This window comes from Peromyscus maniculatus, chromosome 17, assembly GCF_049852395.1.
Source record: "Peromyscus maniculatus bairdii isolate BWxNUB_F1_BW_parent chromosome 17, HU_Pman_BW_mat_3.1, whole genome shotgun sequence".
In the NCBI taxonomy this organism is placed as follows: domain Eukaryota; kingdom Metazoa; phylum Chordata; class Mammalia; order Rodentia; family Cricetidae; genus Peromyscus; species Peromyscus maniculatus.
The window spans coordinates 50768187-50792036 of record NC_134868.1 but is presented as its reverse complement, the minus strand read 5'-3'; the positions used below and the strand labels follow the sequence as shown (position 1 = coordinate 50792036).

Sequence of the window (23850 nt, the reverse complement as noted above, 5' to 3'; positions counted from 1 at the left end):
AACGCTACCTGTGCTCCTGACCCTACTGAATTCATCTCACTCACTTGTCCTCCAGCACTCCCTCACTTCCATCAACATCCCCAGCTCCACACTGTCCTTCGGCATCAGGGAAGAGTTCATACCAGGCCCGGCTTCTCCTCCAGGGCTGTTTCCCATCATAGACAGCCCTCGTTCTGACCCAAGCCTGGTGGCTCTGACCTCTGACTTCCTGATGTTCTGGGTCAAGAACCAGCCTCTGGTCCTGCTCAGGTCACTCCGCATTCCTCCAAAACCCCTCCCAAAGCACCGACTCCACTGCCCGAGGCACTTCCGACACTCTTGGAGCCTTCCTTCTCTATCTCCCACTTCCTACCATCCACCATCCTGGAAAAAAACCACAGCCTGGACACACAGATCAAACAGTAGTTTAACTCTTCCTCTACCACGAGGAAGCTCTCAGATGGACTTTCTCATACAGCAGCCCCACAGCTAGCACAGGCCCTGACCACACGGTATGCAGAGGCATTCAACTGATGCTACAGTGCTGGGTGGGAAGGAGGAGCAGGGGAGGCTGCCACTCGGGAAGCTCCACCTGATAATGGGCCACCTCAAAATGGGACCCCTTCCTTGTGAGACCTATCACACCCACCCTTACTTAAAGGCTCTAATAGCCATCAAAAAAAAGCAGAAAAAGTCATTGTAAAATCCTCCCCTTAATTTCTACTTCAGACAATCCTTTAGGTTTTGAGGCTTTGTTTGGTTTTTTGAGATGGGGATTAATGTAGCTAAGACTAGGCTTGAACTTGCCATCTAGTTGAGGAAGCCCTTGTCCCTGATCCTCCTGCCTCCACCATCTCCATAAGGTCTGAAATGCAATGTGCCAGGAAAGTAATGTGCCACAATTCGTGGCATTTTGTTTTTCAGACAGGGTCTTGCTCCTTGGCCTAGACTGTCCTTGAAGACATGTCCTACTGCATCAGTTTTTTGTTTGTTTGTTTGTTTTGGTGGTCTCTCAGCCTCTTAAGCATTGAGTATAGGCATGTGCCATAAGGCTAGATAACATTCTATTGCTTTTACTTTGCTTTGTGTAGGAGAGAAATCTTCAGAGAAAGTAACAACTGTTCCTTCAGTAAGAGAAGAGTCTAACGGTTCTACAATGATGGTTTCTAGAATGCACACTCAGAATTCTCTAGAAGAGGAGCCCAAACCAAAAGTCTATCGTTTGAGCGTCAGCTGTGTGAGAGGCAGCAACTGGAAATTGCATTTCCACTGTCCTGCTACAAACAATGACAAATGAGCAAAGGTTAGCAAACCTGGCTGTAACTACCGACATGTGAGGCAGTGACAGGGCCCACCTGTTCAACCACCCAAGAACTGCCATGGGACATCAAGAGAGGACCCCAGACATACATCAAACATGTACTGATGACATACCAGAATTCACTGACGCCTGAAATCCCATGTCTTCTACAGCCACTCGGAGTTCATCTGCGCTAACTACTGAGGGATCATAAAGAACTCTTGCAGTCCCTTCGGCCACAGAGATGGATACTTGCCGCACACCTTTCCGCTGGGACAGCATGCCTTCGATGGGCTGAACGGATGATGCATCAGTAATGCCAGTGATGGTGAGCACCACAGTACTGCCTGGGCCCTGCTCCTGGTGTCTCTGGGAGGAGCCAGGGGAGGGAAAACTGGAAGACCCACTCTGGGGCTCATTCCCCTCTACCCCATCATCCCCCTCTGCTCCATCGGGAAGAGAAACTTTAAAGCGCCCAGGTGGCAGTGCCTCAATGGCCGTTTTTAAGGACAAGGGGGTGATACAGGAAGGGTCATACTGAATTTGGGCAGTTTTGTTCTCCAAGGACACTCGAATATTTTGAACCCCTGGGAGCTGGCCTATATTTCCTTCAATATTCAAAACACACGATTTACAGCGCATCCCATCTATTCTCAGTTGGAGGGTGGCCATGTGGCTCCCTTGGTGCCCCAGGGTCTCAGAGTTATTGGAATTCTGGTTAAGAGAAACTATTGGTCTCTTTAGGTTAATGCTCTCCAACTTGTCTACATCAATTGGTCCCAGCCTTAGGGGAGCTGTTCTGTTCTTGATAGCAGCTTCAAATCCCATGTCACAGATGTGGTCCCTGAGGTCTTCAGGTTGAATGAGGTAAGGCTGGTATGTGATGACTGCCTCTTGGTTGCTGAGGGAGACTTTGATTCTCACGACCCCTTGCAGTTTCCGGATCTTGCCTTCGATGGAGCCGACACAGGATTGACAGGTCATGCCCTCTACCCGGAGCTTGACCACTGCATCCTGGACTGGGGAGGACCTGGAAGGCCAGGAGGCCGCCTTTCCTTCTGCAGCACTGGCCTCAAAGCCCATGTCCTCAATCTGAAGGCAGATCTGCCGCAGGTTCGTGACTGAGGGCACATATTTGACCGTGGCGCTGCCTTGTTCCAGAGAAACCTTAATGTCCACAATGCCTTTCAGACTAGAGATTCTGTCTTCGATGGACTTGACACAAGAATGACAAGTCATGCCCAGGATGCTAACCACGCTGGTGGTGGCTGAGGATGAGGAGCAGCTGCTGTCCAGACCCCCTTCGTAGCCAACATTGTCAAAGGCGAACCTCTGTTTCATTGCGTGTTCCCAGGGACGTGCAGGCAAGGCACGTTTAGATGAGACCTAAAAGAAAAGGAAAAAGCAGTTTTATCCCTAAAACCAAGTATTTTTCGTAGGGATTCCACACTTGCACTGCCAGGCCCATAAGCACCCACTGCCTGAGGGAAAGTTATGAGCCCCTCCCCCAGGCTCCTGAAGATAGACTGTGAATCCTATAACTCTGCAGAAGGTCTGCTCCTGGGCTTAGAAATCCTGCTTAACCTGAGCGGAGCTGGAACTGCTCCTGAAACCCTGTTTGAAGATCAACAGTAAGTTGCCTAAAGACCGACTGCTAAGCCCACACAGCTGATAAGCCACCTGACAAAGTTGTGGGAACCGGAAACACAGCTGGAAACAAGAGAGAGACAAGGTTTTCATAGCAGGCGGCCCAGTACTACACAGCGATGTACTACTAGGGGCCAGCTGGGTGAGCCCACCAGATCTTCCCTTCAGGCTCCACCCCCAACCCCTGGACCCAGCCTTGGTCCCACAGCCAGTGCCCCAGCCTCATCTGGTCAGCCCTGGTTTGTGCTTCCACCAAACTCCAGGCTTCAGCCAGGGCACACACCTGGGCAGCCGCCCAGACCCCTCCTCCTCCCACCTGATCTCATCCCCCTCCTGAGCTACATCCAACTTCCAGGCCCAGTCTGGCCCCATATATCTTGCACTGGGATTCACCCTGGTGAGTTTGCCAGCTGCTCCCTTCCACACACCTCCCTCAATCCCCAGATCTAACCCAGGTCCAAATCCAGTGCTACCTCCTAGTCTGGTCCCAGCCCATGCCACCCCCAACCTCCAGACTTGGACTAGAATACACATCCTGGGAACCAGTCCACTCCTCCGTGCCCACCTGACTTAATCCCAACCACATCATATTTAAACTTTAAGCCGAACCCAGCCCAAACATCCTGTGCTGTGTCCCAGCATACTATGTCCATATGGGACCCAGAACTAACAAAAGAGCTCCACATACCCAGGTCTCATGACAAAAACACAAATATGAAAAATCAATACAGTATTCCAATCACCCCCAAATCCACCAGTCCTATAGAAATGTTCTACAATGAGGATTACCTAGATGAACTGCAAGAAACAGAATTTAAAATAAGCATAAACTTCAAAGAATTCAAAGCTCACCCCCAGTGACACACTTCTTCCAACAAGCCATACCCACAAACATTCCCAAACAGTTCGACCAACTACAGACCAAGCATTCAAATATATGAGTCTATGGAGGGAGGGGGTCATTCTCATTTCAAATCACTACAAAGATGGAACTGAAAATCTCAATATCCCAATGAGAAAACTCAAGGGAAAGTCTTACAAGTAGAATGGATCAAGTAGAATATAAAATATCAGGGTTTGAAGATAAAGTAGAGGATCAAGACTGACCACACAAGCAAAGAATATGAAGGAAAAAAATTAAATAAAGCATGGGGAAGGAACATGCAAGACACTATGAAAAGACCAAACCTTCAAAATAGTCACAAGTGAAGGAGAAGAATCTCGGGTCAATGGTATAGCCCAGATCTTTGAAGAAAACTTCCCCAAACTAAGGAAAGACACACCTACTCATACAGATACAGGAAGTAAATAAAACACCAAATAGACAAGCCCAAAATAGACAATGCCCACAGCATAACACTAAGTATGCAGAACAAAGAAAATGCAAGAGAGAAAAACACATGTCATATGTTAAGGAAAACCCATCAGAATAAGAGTTGATTGCTCAATGCAAACTCTGAACTGCCTGGAGTAATATGTTAAGAATTCTAAAAGCCCACAACTGCCAGCCTAGACTACTGGACCCAGCAAAACTATCCGCCATAGTTGAAGGAAAAGGAAAGCTTGCCATGCTACAAACAGACTAAAAGAATTCACATCCAGCAGACCAAGCCTACACAATAGAAGGAAAGCACCACTTAAGACAGGAGAGGGAAATGAGCACAGCCAAGAGCGTGGAGGAAGGAAAACAAAGGAAGCTGTAATTACTGAAACACACAGTACAACTGAGAACACAGACAACAACATGCCTTCGGTAAACACAGACTCCAGTAATAACTATAACTAGTAATAGTCTCAACTCTCCAAACCAAAGACACAGGCTGACAAAAGGGACTAAGGGAAAAAAAATCCACCTTTTTGTTGTCTACAAGAAACTCAGCTTTAAAGACAGGTACAAGCCTTAAAATGAAAGGGTAGAAAAAGTATTGCAATCAGTAGGACCAGGAAGCAGGCAGGCGTCGCTATCCTAATAGCTGACAAAACAGACATCAAATAAATAAAACTAATCAGAAGAGATGAAAATGAGAAAACTTCATTCTAATCAAGGGAACAATTAGCCGAGAAGACATTACAATTCTAAACATAGACACAACAGACTCTGAGGTACTCAATTTCATAGAAACTGTACTGCCGGATTTAAAGATACAAATTAAAATCCAATCCATTAACTATGATTCCAATAGCCCACTTTCTCCAACAGTCAGGCCATCTGGACAAAAAATAGAGAGAGAAACATCAGAATTAATTCACACCATGCATTAAATAGACTTACAGATATTCACAGAATATTCCACCCAAACACCAAAGACTACAAATTCTACTCAGCAGCACAAGAAATATTCCCTAAAACAGACCACATCCTGAGACAAAAAACAAATTTTCAAAGACCGAAATCCCTCCTCCTATCCTGTCTGCCCACAATGTAATAAAATTTAAAAATTGACAGCCAACAAATGTCTAGTAAATTTACAACTCGGGGAGATTAGACAACTCATTACTTAATGAAGAATGGGTCCAGAGAAGAAATGAAGAAAGAAAGAAAACATTTCTTGGAACTAAGTGAAAATAGAAACACAGCACAAGAAAACCTGAGACACACTGAAAGCAGTCTCGTGAGGGAAATTTATAGCCCTACATGCCTACATTAAAAATCAAAAGAAGGCTAGAGAGATGGTTCAGAGGTTAAGCGCACTGGCTGCTTTTCCAGCGGTCCTGAGTTCAACTCCCAGCAACCACAAGGTGACTCACAAGCATCTATAATGAGATCTGGTGCCCGCTTCTGGCGTGTAGATCTTTTAAAAAAGAAAAAAAAAAAAAACCACACAAATAAATGACTTAATCACACACCTCAAGAATTTGGAAAAACAAGAAAAAATCAAGTCCACACCTGGCTGATGGTAAGAAATACTAAAAATCGGAGCAAGTATCAATGAAATAGAAAACAAAGAAACTAATACAAAGGGTTAACAATGTAGGAGCTGGTTATTTAAGAAGATAAACAAGATTGACAGATGATTGGCCCAACTAACCCAAAAGAAAGAAATTATGAACCAAATTAACAGTCAGAAATGAACAAGGAAACATCACAACAAAGATCAAAGAAATTCTGAATATTATACAGGAACATTAAAGGAGAAAAAAAACCTGTACTCATTTAATGGAGTTGGGAAACATAATAGAATGAATTTCTAGATTCATCCAAACCACCAAAGTTAAACCAGAAGAGATCAATAACCTAAATTGATGCAGAGCAAATAAGGAGATTGTAACAGACATAAAAACACTTATGATTTAAGGACACCCCCACCCCTCACCCATGAAAAGGCCTTTAATTCATGATCTTCCTCTTCCTGCTACAAAAGGGGTGGGGGGCAGAATCTGTATCTTCTCTTTTCTGTATTCATTTCTTCAAATGTGGCCTTCTCACACCGAACTCATCTCCTAAGCCACACAACAGCCTTTATCTCCTTCTCCCCTTTCCCATATTCATACAATCCCCTCCCACCTCATAGACCCCGATAGCTCCTTGCATTCATGTTCAACCCTCAACCCTACAACTTTACTCCCTAGTGTCTCCTTAACTCCACTAACTTCCTGTTCCCATTCCTGTACTTTGAAAGCAGACCCCACCCTATACTCTTTACAGCATACATGTGCTAGATTGAATAAGAATAGTCCCCATAGGCTCATATATTTGAATGCCTGGCTACCAGGGACTGATACTACTTGTGAGGTATTAGGAGGTGTGGCCTTGTTGGAGGAAGTGTGTCACTGAGTGTGGGCTTTGGGGTTTCAAAAGCCCAACCCAGTCCCAGTCTTTCTCATCCTGATGCCTGTGGATCCAGACATAGAACTTTCAGCTACTTCTCCAGTACCATGTCCACCTACATGCCGCCATGTTCCCCACCATGACAATAACGAACAAAAACCTCTGAAACTGTAAGCCAGGCCCAATTAAATTCTTTCTTTCATAAGAGTTGGCCTGGTCATGGTGTCTCTTCACAGCAATAGAACAGACTGTGACAGAAGTTGGTACCAGAACTGGGTTATTGCTGTGACAGATTTACCATGCTATTTGTTGGCAGAATGTAGACTTTGGATTAGGAAAGAAGTTGAATGCTTTAAGTGAGGTTTAATGGGCCATACTAGTAGGGATGTGAAAGACTACCTAGCTCAAGAGGTTTCAGAGGATAAGAATATTAGTAAGTGGCCTAGAGACTATCCTTATGATATATTATTGGCAAAGAATGTGGCTGCTTTTTGCCCTTGTCCAAAAAAAAATCTGCCTGTAGCTAAACTAAATTAAAGGTTTTGGGTTAATAGCTTTGGCAGAGGAGATTTCAAGATAACCTAGTATTGACTGTCTCATGGTTATTAGTGGCCACTCTTATGCAGATCTATAACAAAAAAGAGTAAATTGAGCAAGGAAAAATACAAATGTAGAGTTTGAAGAAAAAAGGAGTGCCGGGAAGTTTAATGGAGTCAAGTCCAGTGTTCAAGGAGAGAAAAAGGTTCAAGAAAAGCGTGATGATAAATGGAGGAAAGGACGTGGTGACCTCAGGGCAAAACCCCACCCAGCTAAGCTTCCAATATATGGAAAGGAATTAAAGAAAAGCTTAAATGCCCAAGGAAACCATCAAAAATAGAAATCTGGTGCAGATGTGCTTGAACAAGGGGGTTATGTTCCAACTCTAGCAAGAAGCAGAACTCGTCAGCTTTGTCCACGTGGTTCTGGTTTTAGAGTCATGGATACAAGAAGGGGGTTATGGAATCTCCTTCCACAGCTAAGGAAAGCCACTTGGACCAGGGGTGTGTCAGCGGTGTCCCTGCATCGAGGCCCAGAGAGCCCACTGTGAGAAGCTGTGAAAGTGAAGTCTGAATTGCCTTAGAAACTCCAGGATACTGGAGATAGCAGAGTTATGGGATACCGGCCAGAGAAAGCTGCAGACTGGGTGTGGAACCAGCCCCAGAGAAAGAAGTATGTTGCAGTCAACATGGCTGAGTTGGAGATGTGAAGAGCATCTCCATCAGACATGGAGATACAGAGTTTGGAGTTTGCCCAACTGGTTTTCAGACTTGCTTTGGTCCAGTATTTTTCTTCACTATGCTCCCTTTTCTCCCTTTTGGAATAGTAATGCATAATCTATCTATCTATCTGATTGTATGTTAGAAATATATGACCTGCTTTTTAATTTTGATTTTACAGGGGGTTATAGTTAAGAGACTGCCATGAGTCTCAGAAGACTTTGAGCTTAGGGCCTTTAAACAGTACTGAGACTGTGATAGATTATGAGGACTTTTTGAAGTTGGAGTGAATGCATTTTTACATTATAATATGTCTACAACCTGTAATGTAGTGGTTTGAATAAGAATGGCCCCCATGGGCTCATATATTTGAAATGCTTGATCATCAGGAAGTGGCATTACTTAGGGATTACATGTGGCCTTGTTGGAGTAGTGTGGCCTTTGAGGAGGAAGTTTATCACTGGGTAGGCTTTGGGGCTTCAAAAGCCCAAGCCAGTCCTAGCATCTCTTTCTTCCTGCTGTCTGCTGACCCAGATGTAGAGCTCTCAGCTCCTTCTCCAGCACCATGTCTGCCTGCATGCTGCCAAGCTCCCCGCCATGATGATAATGGCCTGAACCTCTCTCTGAAACTGTAAGTAAGCCCCAAATAAAAAATTATTCCTCTCAAAAGAGTTGGCCCAGCCATAGTGTCTCTTCACAGCAAAAGAACACCAAGACAATAAACAACACCTGACTAGATGCATTAGATGCATTGAGTTCTTAGATGGATGCTCCTCTGAGGGGCACAAAAGAGCTGGTTATGCTATTATACAACCCACAGATCCAAGCCAGGCAGTGGTGGCTCACACCTTTAATCCCAGCACTTGGGAGACAGAGGCAGGTGGATCTCTGTGAGTTAGAGGCCTGCTGGGTCTACAGAGCAAATTCCAGGACGGCTAGGGCTACAAAGAGAACCCGTCTTGAAAAACTAAATAAACAAACAAACAAACAAACAACCCATAGCTCCTAACACACAAACAACCCATAGCTCCTAACACACAAACAACCCATAGCTCCTAACACATATGTTATAGCATATCACTCATACTCCATCCCCAACTTCCTAACAGGCTGAACTCATAGCCCTCACTACAGCTCTCCTACTGGCTAAATATACCATAATCAACCCATACACAGACTCTAAATATATAAGCAATATGATATACTCTGGTAGAGACATCTTGTGGGAACAAGGCTTCCTCACCCAATGTAACACTCTAATTCAAAATGGCACTTTTATACACAAATTCTTACAAGCGGCCTACAAGTCAATACTAGACAGTATCATTCACTTCAAGCGATAGTCAAATTCTCAATGTCTCTACCACTAATCATTTGGCTGACAAATATGCTCCCCCACACATTCACCCTTCCAAAACCTAACACTCTTCCCTGACTACTCCAGCAGAGCAAAACAAAATCACTTCAAAAGATGACTACTGGAATGGGTCATGGTGCTATCAAAATCAACTGCTAATCTTACCCAAGGCTCTCAAACAGAACACCTTTTCAGCTCTACATAATCTCCTGCACCCAAGACCTCCAGCACTCACTCAGTTCCTGCGAACATGGGATTACCTATCCCCACAGGACAAACAACTGTTACAATAGGTCTCCTCTGTTTGCAAAAACCAGTCAAACCACTAACCCCAACTCTGCCTTTCCCAACCCATCAGGTAGGCTGGGCTCTCCCAGCTTCTGGCTGACAGGTAGATTTAACTCAAAAGCCTCTGTCTAGAAAGTACAGGTTATCTTCTTGTTCTACTAGATACATTTACAGGATAAGGTGAAACCTTTCCCACCACCAACCCACAAACAAAAATGCCACTACAGTTCCAAGACCACCATAGACATAATAATACTCAGTTTGGGCCTCTCCTGTTCTCTCTAATAGACAGTGGCCCCAAATTTATCTCCAAATGTCTAACCACATTCTTTAACATCAAATGGAACCTACACATCCCATACCATTCCCAATCCTCTGGTAAAGTGGAACACATGAACTGTATACTAAAAGAGTCTCTAACAAACTATCCATACACTTATATCTAGAGTGGACCAAATTTATCACACTGGTCCTCTAAAGGTCTGCTCCCTCCTACGTAAGTTCATAAGCCCAAGTGCCTTTCAATTTTTAGAAGGCAGGTCCCTTGTAACACTGGGATTGCCAGCTCCTTCTATTCAACACTTGAGAAAGCCTTTGGACCAAGATGAACCAAACACTCCCACACCCCCTACCTAAACCTACATCTTGAGACTGGACAATGGGTGTATCTCAGTACTCCACACATCCCAAATACCCTACAATGAAAATGCAATGGGCAATTCAAAGTCATATTCACTGCCTGCACAGTAGCCAAACTCCAAGGGCTCCCTGCCTGGAAATCAGGAATAAAACAGGGCTGTCCACTATCTCAACTCCTTTCCAATATTGTGCTCAAAGCACTATCTGGAGCAACAAGGCATGAAAGGAAAATTAAAATACCAAGAGAAAAAGAATAAGTCAAACTATCATATGGCATACACAAGAAACGCCAAAAATCCCACCAAAAAACTTCTAGAAAAGATAAAAATTTCAGTGAAATGGCAGGATACAAAATCAGCTTACAAAACTCAGTAGCCCTTCTATTCACCAACAACCGACACACCTAGAAAGAGATCATGGCAACACTCCCATTTACAACAGCATCAATGATGATGAAGTATCTTCAAACAAACTTCACAAAGGAGGAGAAAGACATCTACAGGAAAAACTTTAAATCAGGAGGTTGAGGAAAATACTAGAAAATGGGAAGACATTCCACGCCCATGGATTACAATCAACATTATGAAAATGATGCAACGTCAAACAAAATCCCCATCTCATTCAAAACAGAAAAAAACTATCCTAAAATTCATATGGAACCACAAAAGACCCCCAGTGGTCAAAACAATCCTGAACAAAAAGAGAAAAGCCAGAGGGATTACAATTCCAAACTTCAAAATATAGAGCTATGATAATAAAAATAATATATATGATACTGGTACAAAATTTCAGATTTCCTCTTACCCTAGTCAGAATGGCAAAGATCAACTAATCAACTCACAGAAAATGCTGGAGAGGATGTGGAGAAAGTAAATCTCGTTCGCTGTTAGTGGAAGTGAAAACTGGTACAGCTGCTTTCAAAATCACTGTTGAAAACCCTTAAAAGCTAAAAATAAATCTACCCTATGACCCAGCTGTACCACTCCCTGGCGTATGTCCAAGAGACTGGAAATCTTACTCCACAAATACTTGCTTGGTCATGTTCACTGCTGCTCTCTCTATTCACAATAACTAGGAAATGGAAACTACTTAAATGTTCTTCAACTGTTTAATGAATAACTGAAATGAGGTACATATACACAATGGAATACTGAAAATAGAAATCATGAAGTTTGCACATATATGGATGGAACTAGAAAAGATCATGAGTGAGGTGATCAAGACCCAGAAAGACAAACATCACATGTTCTGTCTCATCGGAGGCTTCTAACTCCCAATCTTCAGATGTGAGTAACTACAGAAACCAGGATAGTAAAAAGGGACAATGATAGGGGAGAGGCCTAGAGAGAGAAATAGCAGAAAACAAAGGATAAAAATGGAGAAATGGGGAAAATGAGGGCTTTAATTGGGGCTAAGGGTGGGAGGCCAATACAGAAGGAGAGGGAGGAAGGAGGGACAAATAACACAAAGGGTGTTGGAAAAAGACATAGAAATCACATTATTTATCATATATCTAAAATTATACATAATGTACATATGTATATACATATTTAGTTTAACCTTTTCTTTTTTTAATTTTTTTGGTTTTTTGAGACAGAGTTTCTCTGTGTAGCTTTGCGTCTTTCCTGGAACTGACTCTGTAGCCCAGGCTGGTCTTGAACTCACAGAGATCCTCCTGGCTCTGCCCCCTGAGTGCTGGGATTAAAGGCGTGTGCCACCACCGCCCGGCACATATGTAGTTTAAATGAGGTTATGTCACTGACTGATAACACTCCCCACAAGAACCACAGTGTAAAATGAAGTACCTAGAGCAACAAAGGCGTTAAATTCCACAAAAGTAGAAACAGCACATTTCTGTCAATGAGTCTGGCAAAGTAAGGTATTATATAGCCATGCAGAAAAGTGCCACACAGCTCTTTAAATGAATTGGGCAGCACAGCACATACTGATACAGACTGATACCTACACCATACTGTTCAGTGAAAAGAAGGAGGTATAGAATATGAGTGTTTCACGTTGAGGTTCTCTATTGCTATACAACTCAAACGTAACGGCTTGGAATGGCAGCTCGGGTTTTTCACCGTGGATGAGAGTCGGCAGTGAGACCTCATCCCTGCCCCACATACCACCATGTGCAATGGCCTGAATGGGGCTGGAGAAGATGACAGTCATATGCCTGCTAAACTGAGCCCAGCTGCCTGCTGGAAGGTCAGCTGAGACTGTGAGAAGCGCTGTTTGGTTCCCCACGCAGCTTTTCCTCATGACCAGGTACTGGATCTCATAGGTGGGGGACCCTGAGTTCTGGAAGGGGGTGTCCCAATGTTAAGTATTTCCAGAGAGCAAGTCTCAATATATGTATGCACTATCAATATTCCCACTGGCCAATGTCAGTCCCAGTCAAACAAAGTTGGGATGGAAGGGAACTAACACGGGTCTTGAATAAGAGTAAAGCAGTGTCTGTGAGACAAGAGCTGTTACTCAAGTGGATTATCCTTAAGGAAAGGCCTAAGAAACCACTATGGAATGAAGGAGATGGGGGCAGCTGAGGTCACATGTCAGGGATGCAAAGGAAGTCTTTTTTTTTTTTTTTTTTTTTTTTCTCGAGACAGGGTTTCTCTGTGTAGCTTTGCGCCTTTCCTGGGACTCACTTGGTAGCCCAGGCTGGCCTCGAATTCACAGAGATCCGCCTGGCTCTGCCTCCCGAGTGCTGGGATTAAAGGCATGCGCCACCACCGCCCAGCCCTAAGGAAGTCATTTTTACTACACAATTTATATGCAGTGCACAAAATTACCATTCTAAACACTAAGTAGTTTAAAAGTTAAAACAATATGAGCACAACATAGGCCCACAATGGTGACTTGATTGTGCTTGGCAATGATTCAACAATGATTCAATTTAAAAAAGAAAAAAAGTTCAGAAGAAAAAATTAAGACTCGGTTTAAGAACATTTCCTTCCATATTGTATCACAGAAAATAGAAACTACCTCTTGGCGATAAGACATAACCTTTCAGCCGTCTAGTGTGTTGGAGAAAGGAAGCTCTGTAGATTTTCTCTACACCCACCCTCTGTAGATGGAATTCTAAACAGTCTTATTAAATAAGAAACACAGCCGGTGGGTGTGGTGCACGCCTTTAATCCCAGCACTCGGGAGGCAGAGCCAGGCGGATCTCTGTGAGTTCGGATCTCTGTGAGTTCGAGGCCAGCCTGGGCTACCAAGTGAGTTCCAGGAAAGGCGCAAAGCTACACAGAAAAACCCTGTCTCGAAAAACACACAGCCAAAAGCAGAGTTAAAAGCCCAAGAGGTCAGAGCAGTAGCTAAGAGCTGAGACTAAAACTACCTTCTTACCCTTTGCTGCCGCTGTCGTCCTTCCCCTCAGAGAGAGACTACTTCCTGTGTGTCTGTATTTTTATTGCCTTTCTGTTCTGCCTTCTCATTGGTTCTAAACCCAACCACATGATCTCCTCGTCACTGCCTGTCTATACAGACCTCCAGGTCTCTATGGTTGGTACTGGGATTAAAGGCATGTGTCTCCAAGCTGGCTGTGTCCTTGAACACACAGACTCTGCCTGTCATGTGATCGGGATTAAGGGCGTGTGCTACCACTGCCAGACTTCTGCTATAGCTTGCTCTTAGCTCTGACCCCCAGGCAACTTTATTTATTAACATACAAATAAAATCACATTTCAGCACAAATAAAATATGACCATAACCCTCCATGCCGGTCCCAGCTCTGCCTACAATACACCAATGTCAAGGCCACAGCGTGGGGTCTCAAGCTCTGAGCAGCTGACTAAACATGTTCCCAGCAGAAGGATTTGCGGAAGTGTTAGAAGCTGTTTGTCAGTGACAGACAATACTCAGTACCCACCCGCTTGGAGACAGGCAGGTTTTCTACAACAGGCATTCATGAGACAAAGCTTTTCAAACAACACTTATGAAACACTTGGCCATCAAGAACCATCGCCTCATTCTTCTGCCGCAGTACTGAATGCATGAACCTGGGGCCTCCTGTGTGTGTGAGCATCCTACCCAAACCACACCTCAGCAAGAACAAGCTGGTGACAGTTACGCCGTGTTTGGAGAGCTTTTAGTATAGACATATGATGTGTACATGCTCTTAATTCCATTCTTTAATGCAATGTTTGTAGAGAGAAGAAAAAGGAACCCTCCTACTGAGTTTTATACTTAAAATCAACACAGGTCCAGCTTGAAAGGACTGTCAAGCAATCCTGGAACTAGACAGAGGCTAGGGTTGAAACTGGGTCCAGGGAAAGGCCTGTGGAACCCTTTACTTATCTCATTCCAGCCAACGAGAACATCTCTTTGAGAACATTTGGGAGCTTTTGCTGCAGATCCTACACCAATTTGAAGGAGAACATTTGCTAGCTCTTGACTGAATCTTTTATGGTTTGTTTTTATGTTGTTTGTAACAGGGTGTCTCTATAGCCCAGAAACACGGTCACCCCGAGCAGGTTATAGATGTGATTCTTTGCTCAGTCTCTCCTCATAAGTCTCTGGTTATCACACTCAAAAGGACGGAGGACAGAAATGGTTGCCAGACTCACAGCAGCTCACACAGGGCTCGGGGTGTGGCTCAGCAGCAGGGTGAATACTCAACATCCAGGAGAGGAACAGAGGAGAGGGGAAGAAGGAGAAATGGATCTCATCTAAATCATCCCAGGCATGCAGATGGATAGGTGTCAATCCCTAATATTACCAATGTGGAAGAACTGATGTCTCTGTGTTGAATACTGTAAATACACAGGAATATATATACACCTATTCGTTAGTACATACCTTCTGAGGTTATCTTCAAGTATTAAAGAATAATGTTCTTAAATTGTAGCATGAGTCTTCAAAGTTCTCGCCGGATCCTCAGCTGGTCTTGTCTCCTCAGACTGGAGGCCTCTGAGTCCTCATCCAGAATGGGTCTCAGCTGAATTACTGCTCAAAAGCCTGAATGCTTAACCAGCCAAATGCTTAACCAGCCAAATGCTTCTAGTTTCTGGTCCTCACGCCTTATATACCTTTCTGCTTTCTACCATCACTCCCTAGGATTAAAGGCTCACTTTCTGGGATTAAAGGGGTGAGTCACCAGGCCTGGCTGTTTCCAATGTGGCCTTGAACTCACAGAGCTCCCAGATAGATTTCTGCCTCTGGAATGCTAGGATTAAAGGCGTGTGCTATCACTGCCTAACTAGTGGCTTTTCTGTTCTCTGACCCCAGATAAGTTTATTAAGGTACACAATATTTTGGGGAACACAATACCACCACATTAAATATATATATTGGTTTTTCAAGACAGGGTTTCTCTGTGTAGCTTTGCGCGTTTCCTGGGGCTCACTTGGTAGCCCAGGCTGGCCTCGAACTCACAGAGATCCGCCTGGCTCTGCTTCCCGAGTGCTGGGATTAAAGGCGTGTACCACCACCGCCCAGCCTAAATATATATTTTGAAATGTTTAAATTTTTAATTTAAAAAACAAGTGTTACTTTGTGTGTGTGTGTGTGTGTGTTGTTTTGTGTGTACATGTGTACGTGTATATATACAGCATGCTTCCCTCTGCGTGTACATGAAGAAGTCACTGAGCTTCAAGGATCTTCCTCTATTGTTCTCCTTACTTTTGAGACAGTCTCTCACTGAACCTGGAGCTTGCCTTTCAGCCGTCCAGAGAGCCCCCAGGATTTGCCTGTCCTCACCCCAGTGCTGGGGTTATAGTACACACCTTACCCAGTTTTACACGGGTGCTGAGAAGCCAAGCTTAGGTCCTTAGGCTTGCACAGTAAGTAGCCACTAAGCCATCTCCCTAGCAAAAGTCAGTAAAACTGATAAAAAAAAATTAACTTACTTCTCTGTACACAGATCTGTGTATCTACCTATATATAATACCACAATGTTATGTTTATTATAATATATATTATAACATTGAAAAAATATTATATATATATATATATATATATAACATTATTAACAAAACTAATTCACAAAATAAAAATTCTAATACAGTGGTACCCTCTCCAAATGGCACTTCACACTGTCTCAGTGGGATTAGAGGCAGACAGGGCTCCATGCCGTCACCTGCAGCAGCCTGATAAATCCCCTTAATCTCTTAGGTACGTAGACACAGGCAAAACCAGATCCTTGGCCATAGTGCAAAACAGAAGTCCTGTACAAGCTGACCTAAAGCCGAGTCTAGTGTAAAAACACCAAGGTGCCTGTGGAAAGAATGAAGCGCAGCGCGTGGGCTCCTCAGAGGAGTTAAGTGTCTTGGCATTAGCCAAACGCACCACCTTTCTCAAGTTACATCTCAATGCGTTGATAACAGCCTTTCCCTTTCTTTTTTCTCTTTTTAAAAATTAAAACCAATGAAAACAAAACCTCTCACGCATAGGCCAGATGCTGAGGCGGGGAGGGAGTTTACTGGTTTGGACAAACTGGCCGGCCAGAAGGCCCCAGGGATCTTCCTGTCTGGCTCCCCAGCACTGGGATTTCAGGCACGAGAGGCCATGTGCCCAGTTTTTTATATGGATGCTGGGGTCTAACTCAGGTCCTAGTGCTGGCGTGGCAGGCATTTTATCAGCTGATTCCCCAGCCCCATCTTTTTCTTTGAATAAATGAAATGATAGGGGGATTTTAGAGGTGCCCTAGATAGTATTACAATCTGATTTTCTAAAAAAAAAATAGGACTGTACTAAGGGGTTAGGACATGTTCTTTGACTACAAGGGGTTTCTGATGAGATTCCTAGAAAATTGAAGGTTTTCGGCTGAGAAGGGAGAAAGAAAGGCCTTAAGCAAATGTCAATCCTGCTGGAATCCTTGATTCTCAGCAGACAGGTAAGAGGCTTTTAACCAGACGCTGGTGGAGGGCTCCGGATTCTTCCCACATCACGTCATCTTCCCTTCCTATCCTGCCTCACAGCTTCCTCCTGCACAACTTATATCAACCATTTCACAGAATCCCACTGCTTCTAACTATTTCTATTATAACAACTACTCCATCAGACACACAACTTTTCTGCTTTGGAATGTGTATTTTCTCCAATAGCACTCCACTTTAAAGAAGAGTGGTTTTCCCTACCAAACACTGGAAGCTTAACTGATAGGTTAATCACTATCAAATAACTATAAAAGTCTTACATTTAAAAAAAAAAAGAAGTTAGAATAAAGTAATCTAATTGAAAACCACAAGGTGGGGCTGGAGAGATGGTTTGATAGTTAAGAGTGTGTACTGGGGCTGGAGAGATGGCTCAGAGGTTAAGAGCACCGACTGCCCTTCCAGAGGTCCTGAGTTCAATTCCCAGCAACCACATGGTGGCTCACAACCATCTGTAATGAGATCTGGTGCCCTCTTCTGTATACATAATAAATAAATAAATCTTAAGAGAGAGAGAGAGAGAGAGAGAGAGGGAGGGAGGGAGGGAGGGAGGGAGGGAGGGAGGGAGGGAGGGAGGGAGGGAGGGAGGGAGGGAGGGAGGGAGAGTGTACTGCTCTTTCAAAGGGCTGGAGTTCGATTCTCAGTACCCATGTCAAGGGCCTGTATCTCACAAGTGCCTATAATGCCAGCTCCAGAGCATCTGATGCCCTCTCCTGGCCTATGCCTGAACTTGCAAGCATTGTGCATACCTACACAGATACACATGATTAAAAATAAAAACCAAGCAATATCAATATATAAAAAAGCTAAATGGAATATGAAAAACATAACTCATTGGAAGGAATGTCAACACTGACGTTAACTGATATATTTACACCAAATGACAAAAATCAATAGACTCAAGAGTTATTTTGTTGCTAGACTGTCAAATGATTCTCATATTTGATGAAATAATGTATTTTATTATTACAAAAAAAAACTATCCTATAATGCAGTAGTCCTTAACCTTCCTAATGCTGTGACCCTTTAATACAGTTCCTCAGGTTGTAGTGACCCCCAACCATGTTTTTGTTGCTATTTCATAAGTGTAATTTTGCTACTGTTATGAGTCATAATGTAAATACCTGTGTTTTTTTTCCAGTGGGGTTGTGACCCACACATTGAGAACCACTGCAAAGGAATGCGGTTCTTTCTACAGGGAATCATAGGTAGGACCAGCTTCTTGTAAAACTGATAAACATCATTTAAAAAGGTCACTAGGAGTCTAGTGTAATGTTTATAGCAACATTACTGAATAAATGCATGAAGGGCCCTCACTGCTACAACATCTTCAGAAAAAGAAATGCAAGAGGTTTACAAAGCCATTTTAAAAGTAGTAAGACCTCAAGTACAAAGATAGTAAGATAAGAAACCACTTTTCACCAACAGGCTGACATTTTAAAGCTTAATGATGCCACAAGCAACAGAATACAGAAACAATTCACAACCACTGCTTACAGAAAGGAAAGCGTATACCTTTATGGAAAGCAGTTATCAAATAGGTAATAGTTATCAAAATGTTATATGCTCATTGCCTTTATCCTAGATCCCAGAACATTTCTTCTGAGGCTCTGAAAATTTCATTATATAGATGTAAAATTAGATGAGAATGATCAATTTCACATTTAAATGTTAAACATTTGGAAACCAACTAAAAGTGAGGTAGACAATTAGCTACATACAACCCACCTACAGAAAGCTGTGTCATGATTTTCAAATGGGCAAATGTATATAAAAAAAAATCCACAGTTGCTAAGAGAGAAGAGTTACAGAAAAGCACCGTGTGTGTGTGATATTACCCCCAGAAACCCCAGCACTTCCGGCAGAGAAGCAGGAAGAACACGGGCTAGTCCGAACTACCTCTCAAAGACAAAATTCTGAATCCTATTTTCCAAAAATGTAAGGAATGTGAGTTCAGCTCAGTGGTGCACTATACCGGGAGTTTGGCTCAGAGGGACAGTGCGTGCCTACTGTCCATGCGTGCCTAATATGCCTGAGGATCCGGGTTCCATCATCAACACAGCAAATATTTAACTAACTGATTAATCAACTAAAATGGTAAATCCATAACCTAACACTCTTATAACCTGTTGTAGAACATTATTTTAAGATGAGTTACATTTGTTTATGCTGTGGAACATTTGCCATAATGATGTAAAGATGTGTTGCATTCTTTTATGTTGCATTTGTTTAACTCTGTGAGGCTGTGTGACTGGGCCCATCTAGAACCCCTGAGCATGAGGATCTGCATTTGACCCCAGCACACGCATTTTCAAAAAGCATGGCACCACACACAGCTACAATCCCAGCAGCAGTGAGGTGGGGGTAGAAGGGATCCCCGGGGCACACAGCCAGCTAGTCTAGCCTGATTGGTGAGCTCCAGGTTCAGTGAGACCTTGTCTCAAAACGTAAGGTGGGGAGTGACTGAGGAAGGTACCAGACATTGGCCACACACACACTCTCTCTCACACAGTCAGTCTCTCTCTCTCTCTCTCTCTCTCTCTCTCTCTCTCTCTCTCTCTCTCTCTCTCTCTCTCTCTCTCACACACACACACACACACACACACACACACACACTTTCAAATACACTTACACAGACACATACATGCTCTCACACATACACACATGCTCTCTCTCTCTCTCTCTCTCTCTCTCTCACACACACACACACACACACACACACACACTTTCAAATACACTTACACAGACACATACATGCTCTCACACATACACACATGCTCTCTCTCGCTCTCTCTCTCTCTCTCTCTCTCACACACACACACACACACACACACACACTTTCAAATACACTTACACAGACACATACATGCTCTCACACATACACACATGCTCTCTCTCGCTCTCTCACACACACACACACACACAATGGAGTTGTAACTATGCTCAGACAATTCTGGTGCTAGCTCACTCTTAACTCAGTCGGCCCTAAACACACAGCTCAAGAACGACAAGTTCTATATAAAAGCCTTGATTTCCATTTACAGAACTCCACAGAGTGCTTTCACAGTCGTATGAGGCGGGATCCCTCACCCAGCTTTGAAATGAGAAATCTGATGCTGAGCCTCCAACTCGCCTGTCCAGGTCCAACAGCCTATAATGAAATGTGAGTGCCTACTAACTAAGGTTTCTTCATCAGCTTCTCTTCACAGGGGGCTGCTACCCTAGCCAGGTTCAGGGGAATCCCTCAGCCCAAGAGATTAGCACTGACCATCACAATGCGGCACAGCCCAGACCTCAGAGACTGAGTTTACAAAGTCTGGGAGTCTGAAGTATTTCTCCCAAGAAAACGTTTACTCCTCTTCTTCTATCCTAAACACTTAGCTAAAGATATGAATGTCAGCTATGAGTCGTGTCCACCAGCAACATGGGAGGCGTCAAAATAAGCACTTGGTTATCCTTTAGAGTTCTAAGATTGAACAGTTTGCCTGCCTGTTTACTGTAGTTTAAAGAGCCACAAAATGAAAACTGAACAGTGACTCTCTCTGGAAAGCAAAGTAACTGAAATACACTGAGCATGGGTTTACGTCTGGCCTGCCTGAGACCTACCCAAACAAGCCAATTTCACACATCCCTCCCCAGGAAGAAACTCAGAAAGACTCTCTTGGAATTGTCTACAAATTCATCAAAAAATAAAAAGGAATTAAAAATTCAGGGTGGAGAGGATCTCCTGGGGATTCAACCCAGGGCCCCATAATCTATACTTACTAAACCTCACCTCTGGTCTTAAAAAGAAAAATAAAAAAAAAAAAAAAGATTTTAATATTTTAAAAATAAATATCTCAGAGCGTCCTGGTCCTGGCTAAAGAGATGAAGAGATGATAGCAAAATATAGAATATAAAACTGTTGCTGTTATCAAATACCCAATAACAATAGGCCCTAAGCATTCGCCAATCTCCCTCTCCCTCTCCCTCTCCCTCACACACACTCACACACACACACACACACACACACACACACACACACACACACACACACCACATGCTAAGTAAGCATGGTGGTGGCCACCCTGTAATCGTAGTACTTGGGACGCTGAGGCAGAAGGATTGCTGAAAGTTCAAGGGCTACACTGTGAGGTTTTGGCCAGCCTGGGCTACGAGAGTAAGATCCCATAATAAAAACTAAACAAACAACAACAATAAAACAACAAAAATGAACAACAGAAAAGCTCCTAAAAGGGGGAAGGGGGTTAATGAAGACTTCTCTCTGTCTCTAACTAGTAGATGACTTCAGAATGACTTTTCCCGCTACCTGCCTATTTAAGAAAAAAATCCCATGTAGACGATCAACCAGTCCCATTAGGAAATGCCATTAAAACCATGACTCTTACAAAATCTTGTACTGCTCCTCCCCCTCCCCGCACCCCCCCCCCTTGAGTAAAAATGACCTTTGGCATAACAAAACTTAAATGTATTTGCTGAAGAAAAGCAGCTTCCCTTTAAAGCCACATTTTTAAAGTATTTTATCTGAGAAACTGAGATCATCATTTATAAAAAAGAGGAAGAAACAGGAAGTATGAGCAGGGACAGAGCACTTGTATAGCATGCTTCGTCACAACTAAGTCACAAATAAACAGAAGCAAAGAGCCATTTGTCTAGCTTGTTATTGGGAAAGCTTATGCTGAACAAAATCTCCTGAAAATATAAAGCAACAAGACCCAAACTTCCCACTCCCATCTCGACCCCAACACTTCAGACTTGACTCCTGTCAGTAAGACACTTACACACACACACACACACACACACACCGACAAGCCTCTCCCCATAGGAGGAGACCCGGAGCTACCTCCAGGTGCAAACTTAGTCCCAGTCCCCAGAGCCTCAGCTGGTCTTCTAGTGCACTGACCTGGGAACTCCTTTCGGGGGTTCTAGTTAAAACACCTGGCGGCAATTCTTCCTCCGGCTTGGGAGAGTCTTTCTCCTCTGAAGACTCCAGTCTGGCCAAGCTCCCGACCCCAGAGCTTCTCCTGAAAGAACACTTCTTGTGCACGGACAGCAAAGTCACCTGCGGGTTACTCAGAGTTGCCAGGAAAGATTGCTCCGGGTTCAGGTGCACCTTGCCCTTAGCTTTCTCCATGGCCAGGTCCATCGCCGCTCCTTCCCTTCCCACTAATGCATGCAGTTCAGCCTCCCCACACTTCTGGTCGTGTGAGGAAAATGCTTTCAAAAGGTCTTGCTCATTAGCAGGGACAGGCGCCCTTCCCAGCTGGGCAAACTGCAGGCAGGGAGAGGCAGTCTTGAGTCTGCAGCCAGCTCAGGAACTTGCACACATCGCATACCGTCGCTGAGTGCCTATTTGCTTATTTTCTCTCCACCCAACCCGATTGGCAGCCTCTCATTCAGCACAGGTGTGGGCTGCGGTGGGGCCCCAGCACAAAATCCACACACACAGGTCCTGAACAGTCAGGAGCCCGGCACCTACTCATCTCCCAAAGCCGGGCACGGCTTCCTTTTGGCCACCTGGACTCCTAGAAACCTGGCTAGAGACAAAAGTGATGGGCCACTTCCTCGTGGTGCCGAGCTGCAAAGGTTTTCCTGGAATGATTTCAGTGGCCTCTCCCAGAACTCCAGCACTGGCAGAGGGCAGCCTACTGGGGAAGGGAAGTAGTTCCCAGAGGACACGACTTGCATTCCCAAACAAGTGTTAGAAAGCTCCATGTTCCCTTCAGCCTTGCTTTCCCTTGACTTCAACAAGAGCTGACTGCACAATCTCACGGCTAACAAGGCGCATTCATCCTTTATACTGGCACAATCGGCAGGGACTAATCCATAATTCAGGCTTCTCAGGCTACCTGCTGTTCCACCTGAGGATTACCAGACAGACAGAACCAACCGTGTGGAAATCCAGGCAGCTGCCCTCTCTGTCAGGCAGGGCAGTTTTCCCCATCCCCCACCAGACCCGTTCAGAGTCTGAAAAGAAGGTGACTCCATGGGAGGAAAACTCAGACACACTGATCCTGGCAACACCCACTGTTGGTGCGGAAGGTGCACAGTGCAGCGTGAACTGAATCAGTGTGTAAAGCATCCAATTTGCTCATTTCTGCATCACTCCCCACAGTTGAATGCATCACCTTCAGGTCGCTGGAACCCATGCCCTTCTGGGAGCACACAATGACACCTCTCTTGAGGTCTACCTGAAAATGACTTCAAGAACTCTGGACCAAGAGATCTGTCCTTGAGCTAGTGGTAGCTCAAGGATAGAGCTCAGGTAGAGCTGCTTAGCATGCTTCACCCTGGGTTCCAGCTCCAGTACAACAGCCAACCAACCCAATAACCAGCCCAACAACCAGCCCAATAACCAACCAACCCAACAACTACCTAACAACCAGCCCAACAACCAACCAACCCAATAACCAACCAACCCAACAACCAGCCCAACAATCAACTAACCCAACAACCAGCCCAACAACCAACCAACCCAACAACCAGCCCAATAACCAACCAACCCAACAACCAACCAATCCAACAACCGGCCCAACAACTAACTAACCCAACAACCAGCCCAATAACCAACCAACCCAACAACCATCAAGAAGTCTGTTTTCTTTGAGAGAAAGCAAGCCTACCAGTGGTCCACTTGCCAAAGGCATTCACTGTTCTTTCCCTCCCATAAGGATCTGACATTGTTATAACTTGTTAAGTATGTTCAGTCAGTTAACTCTTCCAAACTGTGTATGCATTTT

General features: G+C 44.1%; 1 protein-coding gene across 7 annotated transcripts in view; it reads right to left on the bottom strand.

Annotated features, from left to right (window-relative positions):
* The window catches only part of Atp7b (ATPase copper transporting beta), a 76270-nt gene that overhangs the window by 32244 nt on the left and 20176 nt on the right, over positions 1–23850 (bottom strand). For 5 of the 7 annotated variants that reach the window (XM_006997774.4, XM_076553655.1, XM_042262592.2 and 2 more), the window contains exon 2: positions 1414–2665. In XM_006997774.4, coding sequence (XP_006997836.1) covers positions 1414–2665 — 1252 coding nt within the window. Of the gene's footprint in view, positions 1–1413; positions 2666–22013; positions 22445–23850 lie in introns of those variants that run through there. The other 2 variants (XM_015990772.3, XM_042262591.2) reach the window with 2 other exon arrangements.